Source organism: Cygnus olor, chromosome 24 (genome assembly GCF_009769625.2).
Source record: "Cygnus olor isolate bCygOlo1 chromosome 24, bCygOlo1.pri.v2, whole genome shotgun sequence".
NCBI classification, from domain to species: domain Eukaryota; kingdom Metazoa; phylum Chordata; class Aves; order Anseriformes; family Anatidae; genus Cygnus; species Cygnus olor.
Genome location: NC_049192.1, coordinates 5218580 through 5233964, shown reverse-complemented (window position 1 = coordinate 5233964; position 15385 = coordinate 5218580). Strand labels below are relative to the sequence as shown.

General features: G+C 63.9%; 3 protein-coding genes and 1 long non-coding RNA gene across 6 annotated transcripts; 3 read left to right on the top strand and 1 right to left on the bottom strand.

Annotated features, from left to right (window-relative positions):
* The first annotated feature begins 17 nt into the window (after positions 1-17).
* LOC121059226 lies at positions 18-1116 on the top strand. The gene is made up of 2 exons (XR_005814464.1): positions 18-135; positions 646-1116. It is a non-coding gene; the product is annotated as an uncharacterized LOC121059226 (long non-coding RNA).
* A 4627-nt stretch (positions 1117-5743) lies between these two features.
* ARMC12 (armadillo repeat containing 12) lies at positions 5744-7486 on the top strand. Of its 3 annotated transcripts, none has more exons than XM_040535752.1 (6): positions 5744-5948; positions 6106-6242; positions 6404-6538; positions 6631-6804; positions 6883-6954; positions 7105-7486. In XM_040535752.1, exons 1-6 carry the CDS (start codon positions 5789-5791, stop codon positions 7429-7431), a joined length of 1005 nt encoding a protein of 334 aa, XP_040391686.1. In that variant the 5' UTR covers positions 5744-5788; the 3' UTR covers positions 7432-7486. The 3 variants fall into 3 exon arrangements, with proteins under 3 accessions (XP_040391686.1, XP_040391685.1, XP_040391684.1); XM_040535751.1 differs by having other exon boundaries at positions 7066-7486; XM_040535750.1 differs by having other exon boundaries at positions 7032-7486.
* A 194-nt stretch (positions 7487-7680) lies between these two features.
* CLPS (colipase) lies at positions 7681-10253 on the bottom strand. Its single transcript, XM_040535748.1, has 3 exons — positions 8692-10253; positions 8017-8139; positions 7681-7914 (listed from the first exon to the last, which is right to left on the bottom strand). Exons 1-3 carry the CDS (start codon positions 8785-8787, stop codon positions 7777-7779), a joined length of 357 nt encoding a protein of 118 aa, XP_040391682.1. The 5' UTR covers positions 8788-10253; the 3' UTR covers positions 7681-7776.
* Positions 10254-10677: 424 nt separating this feature from the next.
* On the top strand, positions 10678-15074 carry LHFPL5 (LHFPL tetraspan subfamily member 5). The gene is made up of 4 exons (XM_040535747.1): positions 10678-11207; positions 13899-14135; positions 14470-14500; positions 14772-15074. Exons 1-3 carry the CDS (start codon positions 10796-10798, stop codon positions 14484-14486), a joined length of 666 nt encoding a protein of 221 aa, XP_040391681.1. The 5' UTR covers positions 10678-10795; the 3' UTR covers positions 14487-14500; positions 14772-15074.
* The last annotated feature ends 311 nt before the right edge of the window (positions 15075-15385 follow it).

Below are 15385 nucleotides of genomic sequence, written 5' to 3'. Positions count from 1 at the left end.
GTTTCGGCCCCAGATGAAGGGGGGGTAACGGGGAGGCGGCGGTGGTGGCGGCGGCGCGGGAGCCGGGTGTTTACGGAGGCGCAGGCGGCGTTGCACAACAGGCAGCACGGGTACACCGCGTCCTCGCTGCCGGAGGTGCAGCTGCGCCCGCGGCGGGGACAGGAGGGTGGTGGGGACATGGGGACTGGGGGGGAACGTGGGGACGGGGTGGGGGGGGGGGGACGTGGGGACACGGGGACGTGGGGACACGGGGACAGGGGGCTATGGGGACATGAGGATGTGGGGACTGGGGGGGGACGTGGGGATGGGGGGGGACATGGGGACACGGGGACATGGGGACACGGGGATGTGGGGACACGGGGACGTGGGGACACAGGGACGGGGATATGGCAACACGGGGATGTGGGGACTGGGGGGGGATGTGGGGATATGGGGATGTAGGGACACAGGGATGTGGGAACACAGGGATGTGGGGACACGGGGACGTTGGGATATGGGGATGTAGTGATATAGGGACATGGGAATATGGGGACACGGGGACATGGGGGCACGGGGACGTGGGGACACGGGGGAGGCAGCAGGGCCAGCACACCCGCTCAGTGAGGAGCTGCCTGACCGCAGGGGATGCAGAGCTGTTTTCTGCAGGAAATCCCCCCAAATTCTTCCTACCGGCGAGGTGGCCGGATGCGCTCATGGCCAGATCCGGCCCTGCGAGCCTCCTCGCCTCGCTCTGACCCCGGTTCCTGCAGCGAAACGTTGCCGCTGAGCGGGGACGAGGCACCCGCGGCACCCACACACGTGAGGACCCAGCACCCCCCTTGTGCCCCTGCCCCACCGCAGGCCGGATCCTGCCCTGGGATCCTGCACCTCCGCCACCATGGGCCTTTCCACGTGCGTTTCAAACCCCAAAATTTCTGGGTTGGGATCTGAACGTGCATCGCCTCTAGCCAGGGCTGGATCGATGTCCCTGGCCCCGAGGCCGGCGGTGTTTCCTTCCAGCAGCTCCCGCCGGGATGGCTTTTCCCCGGCCGCAGGACGCACGTATTGCCCTGGGTTCTCCCTCCTCCGGGGGTAAAAAAAAAAAAAAAATTAAAAATCCATATTATTATTAAACATGACACGAGTCTGAATGAATTGAGAGAGGGGGAAGGGTCCGAGGCTCTCTCCTGCACCCGGCCGGGGGGAAACCGCCGGAGATAACGCCCCGAGCGCCGGGCGCAGGATGCAGCGGGGCCGGAGCGGGGAGTATAAATAACGTCCGGCCCCGCCGCGCTGGCCGGGGGCCACTTGTAGCACAAAGTACATTCCGGTCGGGACGTAACGAACTGTACCAGCCTCTGCCGGGCTGGCGGTGCTGGGGCCCCCTGGCCCTGTCCCGCCGTGGGGAGTTGGGTGGCGGGGGGGGGGGGGTGAAGGGTGCTGAGCCCGCTCCTGGTATGGGGAGCGAGGGGCGCAGCCCCCCGGGGATGTGCTGTGGGGTGGGGACGCATCTCCGGACCCCCCCCCTCCCCGCCCCATGTGCCCGAGTGCTTATAGGGACACGCAGCAGGGACACCTCGGTTATGTTGGGGTTGCGTCCCACCCTGAAAAAAAAAAAAAAAAAAAAAATCCCCCAAAAAAACCCATCCCTGCCCTGCAGCTCATGGCTTGGTGGGGGGAGAGAGGGGCTCGGAGGGGGTCTCCCGAGCGAGGCCGGACCCTGACCCCGCAGCGCTGCGGCACCTCGCGGGCGAGGCGGGCGGGCGGCGTGCCAGGCGCCCGGCGTGGGGACGCAATGTACCGGGCGCGGGAGCGCAGGGAACAGCCCTGAGTCAGCAGCCGGGGAAGTGGGTGTGCGAGGGAAACCGCTCCGCAGGGCTGCGGCCAGCCCTGGTTCCTGCCCTGGGGGGGAGGGGGGGGGTCCCTGGGGGGTCCTCTGGGGTGTTAGGGGGGAGCTGCCTGCTGTCTTGGGGGGGAGGGGGGGTTGCAGGGAGGAATTCCCCTCCCCGGTTCTGGAAAGGCCCCGTAAAGGGGATGGGTCCCTGCTCGGGTCCCAATGGATGGTGTCACCCCCTCCCCAGGCTGCATCGCCCCCACTGTCACCCCCAGCATCACCCCCAGCATCACCCCCAGCATCGCCCCCAGCATCTCCCCCAGTGCAGCAGCCCCCCATTTTGTCCCCCCAGTCTCCCCCCTCTCTGCGTAAACCCTCAGCATCCCTTTCAGCTCACCCCCAGCCTCGTACCCCACTGCACCAGTCCCAGTTTTGTCCCCCCCCCCCCCCCAGTGTGCCCCCCCCAGCATAAGCCACCAGCATCCCTTACAGCATCACCCCAAGCACGGCCCCCATGCGCCCCCCCCCCCCCCCCCCATCCCGCACACCACCCCCTGGCACCTCACCCCCGTGCAGCCCCCAGCATTGCCCCCAGCCCCTCAGAATTTGGGGGAATTTTTCCGCTCTTGCCCTGCTGGAAAGCAGCAGCGAGTCCTGCCCTGCTCCTGGGGGGGGCGGGGCTCGGGGCCAGACGTGGCACTGGTGGGCACCGCTCGCCCCCGCCGGGTGGTTTTGGGGTGCCCCCATCCCAGACCCCCCCCATACATCTCCATCCCCTGGGATGTCCCCCTGCTTTACAACACGCAGCAGCCCTAAAGGAGGGGACAGGAGGGGGGGGGGACACCCATGCAGGGCCAGCACCCAGGCAGGGTCAGCACCCGTCCCTCTTCCAGCACCGGGGGGGGGAGAACCTAAGGGCAGAAAAACCCGTGAGCGACATTGTTCCCCCCGCCACATGCGAAGGCAAAAACAGGAGAGGCCGGGAAAAAAAAAATCTTCAACAATTGGTTTTGGCAAGAAGAGGAAAACCAGAGAGCTTTTCATGAATTTTCTTTTTTTTTTTTTTTTGCTAGAAAGGTTGTTTTTCCTCCAGCGAAAGTTCAAAACGCCACCGCTGTCGCCGTGCCGGTGCCAGCCCTGAGCCCTCTCCCCAGGGCTGTGCAAACCCCCCTGGGACTGAAGCAAACCCCAAAAGGGGCCGGGGCCGGGGGGGTGCCCCGTGGGAGCAGGATCGCCCCCCCCCCCACCCCCCCCAACCCCTGCACGGGTGCTTTGGGTGCGTGGAGGTGGACTTGGGCAGCGGCCCAAGGATTTGGGGCTTCCCCGCATCTGGAGGTGGGGAAAAATCAGGCCCGGCCCCAAAACCCTCCTGGGGCAGCCCCGGGGTGCATCCACGACCCCCCCCCCTTGCACCCTCTATGGAGCCCCTAAATCCCTTGGGACCCTCGAACCCCGATGCCACGGGGGCCGATCCCATCCCGCTGTCGACCCCGTGCTCATTTTGCTCCTGCAGCAGGATCGGGCCCCTGCCCAGCACCAGTCGGGGGGGGGCACCCACCTGGGTGCTAAAATGCTGCCGTGGGGGGGGGGGGCTCCTCTGCAGGGACCAGGGCTCTTGGGGGGGGGTTAATGCCACGCAGGAAGGATCTGCCCCCTTCCCAGGGGGATCCTTGCGGGGGGATTTTGGCGAGGGCCGGCTTCTGGGGGTGCCCTGAGCCCCGTGGGGAGGCCCTGAGGGGGGCTTGGGGGGGGTGGAAAGGGAGCCTCGGGGAAATACTGCTCATAATAATAAAAGCAACGGTAATGGTAATAATAATAACAGTAACGGTAATAATAATAGTAATGGCAGTAATAATAGTGGTAATGGTAATAAGAGTAATAGTAATAATGATAATAGCAATAGCAATAGTGATAGTAATAACACTAATGGTAAGAATAATAATAGGAATAATACTAATAATAGAGATAAGAATAATGAAGAGGCCATACTTGCGAAAAGAACAGTACTAACAGCGAGGGGAGCCAAGCTTTTGCAAGAAAAAGGGTTAAAGCAGCGCGGCGAAGACGAGGTGAAGGCCATGGGGCCGGCAGGAAAGGGGGGGGGGGGAGCGAGGGAGGAGGGAGGTTGGGGAGCGGGAGCGAGGCTGTGTGCAAGAGCGAGCAGAACATCCTGTACCCTCGTGTTAAAAACAGCCCCGGCAAGGGGGGGGGGGGGACGGGGGGGACACGGCGGCGGGGGCGCGGGAACATCGTCGCGTGTCCCCCCCCTCCCCGGTGCCCCTCGATAGACTTTAAGGGGGTGCGGGGTGGTTTTGGGGTGTGGGGGGAGCGGGGTCAAACCGTTGCAGGCATCCCGCTGCGGTGCAAAGTGGGGTGCGTGGGTTTTTTTTTTTTTTTTTTTTGGGGGGGGGGTTATGGGTTTGCCCCCGTTTGCATCGCTTTGCCATGCAAAGTAGTGCTGGAGGTGGGGGCATCCCTCAATCCTCCCCAGGGCAATTTTTTTATTTTTTATTTTTTTTTGGGGGGGGGGGGATGCCGCCGCATCCCCCCCCCAGCTCCGAACGGAGCTGGGGGGGACCGCGGCGGCATCCACCCCCCCCCCAAAAAAAAAAAAAAAAAAAAAAACTTGCATTTTTTGGGGATGGAAGCACCATCTGCCAGCACACGGATGCTCTGTGCATGGCCCCCCCCCTCCCCCCCCCAAGGTCGGGGTGCCCCCCCCGGGGCTTGCAGCACCCCACACGCGCCGGGGCCCCTTCCTGTGTTTGTTAATGCCATGAGTCAGGCGGCCGCTTCTCGGCTCGCGCCACTGCTCACCCGCGGGGAGCTGCCAAAATTGAGCCACTGCTCACCCATAAATAGGATTAGGGTTAGAGTTTTTATTTTTTTTTGGGGGGGGGGGGGCTGCGACCCTCCCCTAAGCCCCCCAAACTCTTCCCACCTCTCCGGTATTTCCCTGCCAGGGCCAGGAAGATGTCCCCCCCTCCCACCCCAAAAAATAAAAAATCTCCATCATATACAGGGCATGGCCCAGGCTGTGCCCCCAACACTGGCGCCCCCCAATCTGGTAAGGGGTGACCCCGAAAGAGGGGCTCAGGGAGCAACGCAGGGTCCCCAAGGCTGAGCATCCCCCCCGTATGGGGCTGGGGGGGTGGTCCGCAGGGCTCTGGGGGGGTGCTCGGGGAGGTGGGGGCTGCCCTCTGCTGGTCCTGCCTGCGCTGGCCGCATCCTGCCCATGCCAAGGGTGCAGGGCCCCTGGCGGCGCTCCCAGTATGCCCAGTAAGTGCACTGGGGGGGGGGGCAGCACCTCCCTGCTGGCACCTTGGGGTGCTAAGCCCCAAGCAGGCGGCAGGGCTGGGGACATGTGCCATGTCCCACAGCCCTGCCGCATGGCCCGTGTCCGCTGCCCCATGTCCTGCGTCCCTTGTCCCCTTCCCCGTGTCCCTTGTCCCCTTCCCCGTGTCCCTCGTCCACTTCCCTGTGTCCCATGTCCCCTACCCCATGTCCTTGCCCCCTGCCATTTGTCCCATGCCTCCTGCCCCATGTTCCATGTCCCCTTCCCTATGCCCCTTGTCCCTTACCATGTGTCCCCTGTCCCCTGCCATGTGTCCCTTGTCCCCTGCCCCATGCTCCTCGTCCCCAGCCCCGTGTCCCAGCGGGTGTCCAGGCACAGTGCCACCCCCCACGCCGGGCGCAGAGGGTCAGGACCCCCCCCCCCCATGGGACACGGGTGCTCCCCTGGGCTCACCCCACCCCACATCCCCAGTTCGGTGGCTTCGTGTCCCCAGGGTGGTGTGACAAGGTGACAGCACGGGGGGGGGCTGGGGGGGCTCCTCCAGCCGAGCCTGGAGGGGGGCACCTCGGTGACCCACGTGCACCCCGTCCCTGACCTCACAAGGCTCCGCACCCCGGGGACGATTCTGCTTCCAGGAGCCGCCCCGGTCCCGTGGGGCTCCGGGGGCTGCGGTGCCGGGGATGGCGGCGTGCTGGGGGACCTGGACGGGGCGGCACGTCCTGAGCGTGGCCACGGGCGCCGGGGCCATCTACCTCCTCTACAGGGCCGTGGCGGAGGGGCTGAGCAGCGCGCCCCGCGGCGCCGACCGCTACCGGCTGGAAAGGCCGGACCACCAGGACGGTGGGTGGGAGGGGACCGCTGGGGTCCCCCCTCTGCCACCTCCCTGCCCGTGCCTCAGTTTCCCCTCCCGTGGGACGTGAACCCGAAGCAAAATTTGGGTTCCCCGTGGGAACCACGTGCCGCCCCGGTGCGACCGCGGCTCCCCGCTTGCTCCCAGGGCTGCCCGTGGAGGAGGTTCTGAGCAGGAGGGCCTGCGAGGAGCTGCTGGAAATGCTGAGAGCGCAGCAGGACGGCCGGTCCCGCAGCGCCATCCTGCGCAGCATCACCCACTGCGTCTACCTGATGGACGCGAAGGTGAAGGGCGCTGCGGGGACAGCACGAGGGCACCCCGCTGTGCTCTGGGGTGCTTCGGTTCCCATCCCCATCCCATCCCAATCCCCATCCCTATCCCATTCCCCACCCCTATCTCCACCCCCATCCCATCCCCGTCCCATCCTGGTCTGGCCTCCCTCCAGAACCCCACCTGCAGCCCGGAGCACGTCCAGCTGGTGGCCTCCTGCCTGGACGACCACAACCGGGACACCAAGATCCAGGCGCTGAACACCCTCAGGGCTTTTGCCACCCGGTCCCTGTTTACCGCCCAAGTCCAGGTCAGTGCTTCCCCCCCCTCCCCCGGCCCCTTGCGGCCCAACCTGGCCGGCTGCGCACTGCTCCCTGAGCACCCCCCGCCCCGTCCCCGCAGGATTACTACCCCAAGATCCTGGATCTGGTCATCTCCTCCCGGGACACGGAGGTGCAGGTGGCGGCGCTGCGGCTGCTCAACGCGCTGCCCGTGCCCCCCAACATCGAGCCGCTGCTGCGCCGCACGGTGCCGAACCTGCTGGGCTTCCTGCAGTGGGACAACTACACCATCCAGGTACGCTGCCCCCCGTGCCCGGCGGAGACCCCCCGCATGGTGCCCACCCTCCCAGCCGCATCCCCGGTGTTTCTGCAGCTGCAGGTCCTCAGGCTGCTCATCACACTGTCCCGCAAGGAAGAGCTCCTGCCCGACATCCTCAACTGCCAGGTACGGCCCCCGGCCCCGCGGCCGGTGGGATTTGCAGGGGATTTGCATCCTCGTTTCCACCCCAGGGCTGCCCCCAGCCTGGCCGCTGGCTCCCAGCATCTCCTCGGTCAGGTCCAGCCCGAATTCCTGAGCCTCATGAACAACTCGCAGCCGGGGAAGCTGCTCTGCGAGATGCTGCTGCTGGTGGAGGTGCTGCACGGGGGCTGCGCGAAGTCCCGCCGCCCGAGCAAGAGCCCCAAGAGCGGCAGCTGCTCCCTCTACGAGGTCCTTTTCGGCGAGAACTCCCACCTGGACAAACACCTCCTGGTCATGTTCGTCCACCCCGAGGAGAGAGTGCAGCTCCAGGCGTGCAAACTCATCATGAGCCTGCGGTTGTACAAGCTGGATGCGGAGATCGCCGCCGCCGCCCTGAGCAAGCACGGCGCGGGCAGCGCCGCCTCGCTCCACGTCTCGCCCTCCGGCGAATCCATTTTCTAGGGGACGCTCACAGCCGCCGTGCTCGCAGAAGCAAATAAAACCCAGCACGGCTCCCTCACGGCCGTCCCCTGCACCCTTTTTCTGAATGCCCCCCAAGCAGAGCTCACCCCCCCGGCTTATCGTTCGCCCGCAGCCCTGATCAATACCCGTTTTCACACGCCGCGTGTGCGCAAACACAGAGCCGTCTCCCCGCGGCTTTCCCAGGACCTTCTGGCCCTGCTGCCCCTGCCCCGTGCCAGGATGCATGGAGTGAAAACGCCGGCTTGCGACAGCACAAATGCTCTTTACTAGAGCCCCCAACTCCACCAGGCTCGTTCTGGGGGTGCCGGGGGGGGCTCACGTCCTTCACCGTGCCACCGCGGTGCTCTGCTTGTCCTTGCAGATGCCGAAGTCGCTGTTGGTGATGGAGCCCACGATGCTCCTGTCGGCGTCGCAGGTCAAGCCGCTCTCGCAGGGACACTTGTAGTAGACCCCATAGAGGCTCTGCGGGGATGGGGGCACGGTAGAGGTGCCAATCCGGCCCCCCCACCTTGGAGGATGGCCCACGGGGACGGGCTGGGGACACCACGTTGCTCAGGCACCTACCTTCGGGGAGCACTCCTGGAGCTCGGCCGCCTTCGGCACGCACCGGGCCAGGCTCAGCCCGCTGCTGCGCTGGCAGCAGCCGCTCTTGCACTGGGCGCTCTGCAGGCACAGCTCCCCGGTGTCCTGCAGCGGCGAGGGGAGGTGTGAGCCCCACGTTTGGCTCGGACACCCCCTCCCCCCCCCCCCCCAGAACCACAGCGGTGGAACCAGGGGGTTGGGGCAGGTGTCGGAATCGCTCTGCCCTTCGGCTGGGGCTTGGGCAGACCCAGCAGCATTTACTCATTCTGGCCCAAAGTACGGCCCGCCGAGGTGCTGTTTTCTGTCCAGCTCATGGGATTAGGGCTGAGATGCATGAGGGAAGTCTTTCTCCCCCGTATACCCTGCAAGGCCCCCCAGGGAGAGTCCTCACTGACACAAAGAGCCTCCAGCCTGTCGGCTGACAGGCTTCCCTGCCCCTCTGCAGCAGGAGAGATCCCGCACAACCCTGCAAAACCCAGCACACCATCCCACCTGCCTCAGTTTCCCCAGCTGCAAGTGAGTTTTGCTCTCAGGGCTGCAGCCATCACCTCGGGGCACCCCCACGGCCACCGCCAGAGACCGAAACATCGCAGACACCTCCGCACCCCAAGCACCACGCACCCTGGCTGCAGCGAGGACAGGGTTTTCTCCTCTTACCAAATTAAAGATGAGCCCTCGCTCATGCGGCACGGCCAGCGCTGGGGCCAGGAGCAGCAGGGAGAGGAGGAGGCCGATCTGCAGCGTGCTCGCCATGGTGGGCTTGTTCAGGGCTCTGCTGCGGGTGGCCGGGCGCTTTATAGCTGGCGCCTCTGCCAGCTGACGCAGCCTCTCCTATCGCAGCCGACCTGCCCGGGCTGCCGCGGAGGAACGGCGATGGCCTCGCTGCCCGGGGTGCGGTGCCAGCGCGGGTGGCGGCATGGCACGGAGGTGGGGACGATGCGCCCTGTCCCCAGGTGGCCTTCCCGCAGGGGTGATGCCCCCCTGCCATACAGAAGCTCCTTTGGCCAAAGCAGATGTGGAATAACGGCACTGGGATTTCCACGGTGGGACCAATCCTGCCCGCTCTCCTCCGCCCTGAGCCCTGGGGAGCTGGGATGAGCCACTCTCTCCAAGACTGCCCTGCTCGCATGGGGCTTCAAGGGCAAACCGAGCCCTGATGCAACAGCAGGAGCTCTGGGAAAACACCAAATCCCAAGCCCAGCTCCTCCATCGACCCAACATTACCGGCACAGCCACCAGGAAACCCACTTAAGGAAACCCAAAGCATTACAGGAACGAGCCCACCCCCCTGCCAGCCTCGCTCAGTGCCTCAGAGCCCACCGAGGTCCCCCAGGCACCCCCTGCCCACCGGGTGTTTGCTCTCCATGTTTCAATGGGTGCGGGATTTGGTTGATGAAAGGAAGACAGCTCTGGGAATGGCACAGCTTTTCGCAGCCACGTCAGCCCGGCTGCTCTGGGCAATGATTAACGCCCGGGCAGCCCTGACCTTCGGCAGCCATAGGGGTGGGGCTCGGGCTGGCCCTGGCTGTAGGGCACTGCCACGCTGGCACCTGGGGAAAGGCCCCGAGGTGCCCACAGGTGCCCTGGGGGGTCCTGGCAGCTCCTCCCCCCCCTGCCTGCACCCCTCCAGCCCTGCTGGTGCGGGTCTGGGACCCATGAGACCCCATGTGCACTCCAGTGGGGCAAGGACCGAGGTGACGCTGGGGAGGGCAGAGGAGAGCAGCCTTGGGCACACAGCTGGGGGGCACAGAACAGCCCAGGAGACATCCTGGGACACAACAAGGGGGGCACAGCACATCCCTGGGGCATCTCAGCACGTGTCCTGGGGTGCATCACACACCCCAGTGCGCTCAGCAAGGACCTGGGGCATACAGCGGGGGCATGAAGCACATCCTGGGGCACGGAGCACATCCCAGGGGGGGACACTGAGAGCATCTTGGGGTGCACAGAGGGGTGCGGGGCACATCCTGGGGCATGGGGTACGTGCTGAGCTGCGCATGGTGGAGGTACAGGTGGGGTCCCAGGGGTGCGTCCAGGGAGCGCATATCCTATGGGTGGGTACAGGGCACGTCCCAGGGACACTTCTTGGGTTATAGAGGATGGGGGGGCACATCCTGTGGGCACACAGGGGGGGCACAGGGTGCATGTAAGGGGCACAAAACACATCCCAGGGTCGCATCTTGGGGACACGGGGCACATCCAGGGAGCACACGGTGAGGACAGGGGGCATATCCCACGGGCACCGGGGCACAACTTGGGGGCGCATCCGATGGGCACCGAGGCACAGCCCCGGGGGAGCGGAGCGCATCCCGGGGGCGCATCCGAGGGGCACGGGGCGCATCCCGGGGGCACAACCCGGAGGAGCATCCTCGGGGAACATCCTCGGGGCACCGGGGCACATCCTCGGGGAACATCCTCGGGGCACCGGGGCACATCCCGGGGGCTCATCCCAGGAGCACCGGGGCACATCCGAGAGGCGTGGAGCGCATTTCAGGGGCACACCCCGGGGGCGCATCCCTCTGTCCCTCCCTCCCCATCCCTGCTCGCTGCGTGGGGTCTCGCCGCCGCCTCCCGGGGCGGTGCCGGGGAAGGGGGAACGGAGGCGGGGGGGGGGGGGGGGAGGGGGGGCGCGCCGGCGCAGCCCGCGCATCCCCGCGGCGCCGCCGCCCCCGGCCGGGGCGGCGCGGGGCCGGCCCGGGGGGGGGGGAACCGGGAGGAGACCCCGGGAGGCGGCGGGGGCCGCAGGGGGCCCGGCGGGGCCATGCCCAAGCTGCTGCCGGCGCAGGAGGCGGCGCGGATCTACCACACCAACTACGTGCGGAACGCCAGGGCCATGGGCGTGCTGTGGGCCCTCTTCACCCTCTGCTTCGCCATCCTGATGGTGGTGACCTTCATCCAGCCCTACTGGATCGGCGACAGCATCGACACGCCGCAGGCCGGTTACTTCGGCCTCTTCTCCTACTGCATCGGCAACGCGCTCACCGGCGAGCTCATCTGCAAGGGCAGCCCCCTGGATTTCGGCACCATCCCCTCCAGCGCCTTCAAGACGGCGATGTTCTTCGTGGGCATCTCCACCTTCCTCATCATCGGCTCCATCCTCTGCTTCAGCCTCTTCTTCTTCTGCAACGCGGCCACCGTCTACAAAGTCTGCGCCTGGATGCAGCTGGCGGCAGGTGAGCGGGGCCGGGGGGCGATGGGCAGGGCTGCGAGGGGTCCGTGGGGAGCTGTTGATCCCCCTTGACTGCGCCGTGGTGGGGCTGGCCGGGAAAGGGACAGCAGCACAACCTCCGTGCCCGCTCCGCTTCCCTTGGACGGGTTAGAGGAGGAATTTACAGTCAGTAAAGCAGCCACGATGCAGCTGAGACCCGATGGACTCATCGCACGTGGGCACGGATCCTGCTGCAAAACCTCGTGGAATGAGGGACCCAGCCCCTGGAGCTTCCCTGCAGCCACCGGTGACCCCACATGACAGTGGGACTGTTGCTTCAGAGCATCCCTCGGGGTGCAGGGCTCCATGCTCCGAGCATTAGGGATCGGGCAGGGATCCGGCAGGGATCCAGCAGGGAGATGAAGACGACGTTGCTGGGTCCTTTTGTGCCCCCGCTCTCCCCTGCAGGAGCTGCCCTGAGCACAGGGCGGATGTAACGTGTAGGGGACCGAGCACAGGCTCGGTGCCACCACCACCCTTTCCCACTCTTCTCATCCTCACACCCCTCCGACCCACCTTGCAGGCCCCTCCAGCCCTCCCCAAAGCCCCAGACACCTGAGACACCGGTAACCCAGCCTGATCCAGCGCTGCTGAAACCCAACCCCGACCTGTGCAGCTCCTGAATCATTGATGTGGGGACCGGCCGCTGTCCCCACGGTCCCCAGGTGTCCCAGGGGAGGGCAGGTGGCGGTAGCATGGGGTTGCTCCAGTTCCCAGCTCAAGAAACGAGCTCAAGCAAAGATTTAGATAAGAGGCTTGGGGCAGCTCAGCCTCCCAGGGAGAGCAGGGAAAGGCTTTGCTGCTGTGTTTGGGGCTTTTACGGACATTTTTGTGCTGGATGGGGAGAAAAACACGAGTGCAGGCAGCTCCAGCCGGGTGGATATGCCCAAATCTTCCCTGCTAGTGACCCCCCAACCTGTGCTTCAGGCTCCTCGAGGCAGAGGCTCTGAAACCTGTTCCTTGGGGTTCCCCCGGCATCCCTGGGGAGCAGCTCCAGCAGCAGCCTCTGCTGGCAGAGGCCTGCAGGCTGTACAATCCCAACCCCATCTCTCATGGATGGAAACAGGAAAAATTGCTGCAAGGCTTTGGCGTTGCCAGACGCAGCAAGCCGAGGGGTTCGTCCCCTCCTGCAGGCGTGCAGGGGTGCAGCCAAGGGGCTCTGTGCCCCCCCGAGGGCTGCTGCTCTTCCACGGTGCCGAGGGCTCCGAATCACAGCTTTTCCCCTGCACCAGGCGATGCAGAGGCTGCTGCGTTTGAGAGCTGCTTGGAAGAGGGGGCAGGTGCTGAGCGGATCCACCTTCAGGCTTGCTATGTGCCAGGGTTTGTGTTCCCAGGAGAAGCAATTTCCTTCCAGCCTCCCCCATCCTTGTGCCCCTCCTCACCGTTACCTACAGCAAAGAGTAATTAAGCACTCGAGAGGCTGCCTGCTTCTAGATGATGAAAAATGCTCGGTGCTGACCTAGGAAGCTGCCCGCTGTCCTTGCTGCTCTCCTTCCCCTAAGCTAGGGGAATAAAAACCCTTAGCACAGCACAAGGCAAGCACCCAGAAAGGATTTTCAGGTTGACCACTGTCAGAAAACCCACGGACAGGGGGCAGGAGGCGGCTGTAGCACACGGGCTGCCCTGTGCCCTGCTGCTGCAGAGGGATGTGCGGGTGGCCCCTCTGACCCCCAGGACAAGCTGCCTTCAAAAGCAGCTGTGGGGTCTCCCCATTCCTGACGGACCCACCGGTGAGACACCCCTAGCTCAGCGAGCAGCCAAAGGCAGGGAGCAGCAGCCCTGGTGCTGGTGCACCCGCTGCTTTCGGCTACGAAAACCCTGCAAAGGCAGGACACGGAGCTCCCCCGTGCCGCATCCACCCTCGCACTTGCATAAAAACACTTAAAAGACCAGTCCTGCACTGACAGTGCAACCAACGAGCTTCTTCGACATCCCAAAGCCTTGCAGACGAGTGCAGCTCCTCTCCCTACCGAGCCCCAACCACTCTTCTTGGCCAGCAAATTCCCAGCAAGTACAAAAATTCCCAGCAAGCACAACAATTCCCAGGCACAATGACTTCTCAGAGCAGGGGGATGTGTAGGGAAAAATGCGCGTTGAGAGGCTGGGACACGCCGCGTGGCAGGAGATGCCCTCGGGCAGCTGGTGCCACGACTCCCATGGCGAGCGGCCGCGTCGGCCACCGAGGTCAGGCATGGAGGGCTCCCAGCACCGCCAGCTCCCAGCCCTGGCTGGAACCAGCGCAGCTGAGCAAGCAGAATTAACCCGCATGCAAAGCTGCTGCTGCTGCTGACAGCGGCTCCGGCTCGGCAAACCCAAAATCCAGCCGCGCACGGAGCAACAAAGTTCTCCACCTTGCACAAACTCGGTTGGTTTGTGCAAAACCAAAGTGGTTTTGCTTGGAGGATGCCTCGTTTTGGGGCGACGAGGCCAGTGCTGGAAGGAGCAACAGCGGTGTGGGAAGGCAGCGCCGTGCCCACGCTGCACCATCCCCAGCTTGGATGGTGCACAGCCCCTGCCTCCAGGTCCTGAGGAATATTTAAGCCTCGCCAGCCAGTTTTAGCATTTTCCCTGTAACATTTGTGGTCGTGGCCGTGCTATTCCCCGTAACCTCCCCATCTGCACATGCGGTACCTGCGACGTTTCCCCCTCCTTGCAGCTACGGGGCTGATGATCGGCTGCCTGATTTACCCCGACGGCTGGGACTCGAGCGAGGTGAGGCGCATGTGCGGGGACAAGACGGACAAGTACACGCTGGGCGCCTGCACCGTGCGCTGGGCGTACATCCTCTGCATCATCGGCATCCTCGACGCGCTCATCCTCTCCTTCCTGGCCTTCGTGCTGGGCAACCGGCAGGACAACCTCCTCCCGTCGGATTTTAAAGTGGAAAGCAAAGGTAAAACGCAGCCGGGGCTGAGCACAAGACCCCGAGGACGGGGGTTATGATGCGGGTTATTTGGGGTGGGGGTTGTTTCCCCGCGGTGACCAGGACGGAGCCAGCACGGGGCAGCTGCCCAGGCTGTATCCCAGGGGTGGGAGCAGGACTTCAGCTGAGCCCCCCGCCCCGCAAACCCCGGGCGGAGGTACCCAGGTTGAATTTAGAGCAAAGAAACCCCGTGGGGCTGTGGGTTCTTTCAAGCTTTTTGGAAAACAAGCCCAAAAAACACACCTGCGCCTTCGTTATTGTTACCACACCCCATTAACCCTGTAATTACCTTTTTGTTTTACAGAGGAGGGCAACGACTGACAGCTGACCACCACGTAAGTGACGCCCGCGGGGATTTCTGATGTTTCCTGCACATGCAACACTGCTGTGCTTTGAGGATCGCTGAAGGACTGGCAACGATAGCTCGTGGTGCTATATTCAGGGGTTTTCTTTGCGGTTAAATGGGAAATCGGCTTTGCTTTGCCTCCCAAAATGATGAAAACATCATGCCTTGCCGAGTGACAAAGAGCTTAAAATTGGGTGTTATGCTACAGTTTGATGGTGGCAACAGCTGACTTTTTTTTTTTTTTTTTTTCCTCTTCCCAGGGACTCCTAGAACTGCTCTTCAGCTTCAGGGGATGTAGCCCTTTGAAAATGACTTTTCCAGGAGCTTTACATCTTCCCCCACCTGTGGGTTTTCTACAGTTGTTCTTTTCACATAAGGGGCCGCTGTCGGCTCACAGCTCTCACGGGGCTTGATGGGAAGAGCCCTGTTGGACGTGGTTTTTTGAGCCCATCAGTAGAGACAGGGAAAGAGAGGGAGGAACAGGGACACAATTTGCTGCTCCTTGGGGTTTGTACACCTTCTTTCAATGAAATGACTTCTGAATAAAAAGGTAGCGTTTTGGATTTCGTGCTGGTCTCCTTGAGACAGGGAAAAGCCTTGACTGTGTCCCAGATTTTCCCTGTGACCTTTTCTGTTTGGAAATACCGTGACAGCCAATTCCTCGCAGAGCCCCAAATCAGCTTCTCATGCCACCTTTAGACCCCAGCAGGGAAAAGCACAGCACCGCTCTCACCCAGTTAATCCCATTTAGCCCTAACTTCACATCCCATCCAGCAGCCCCCACCCCACAGCCTTCACCCGCACAGGGCAGCTCTCATCCCACCCAGCCCCAGGACCTCTCACTCACCTGGTCAGAAGGCAGGACCAACCAACA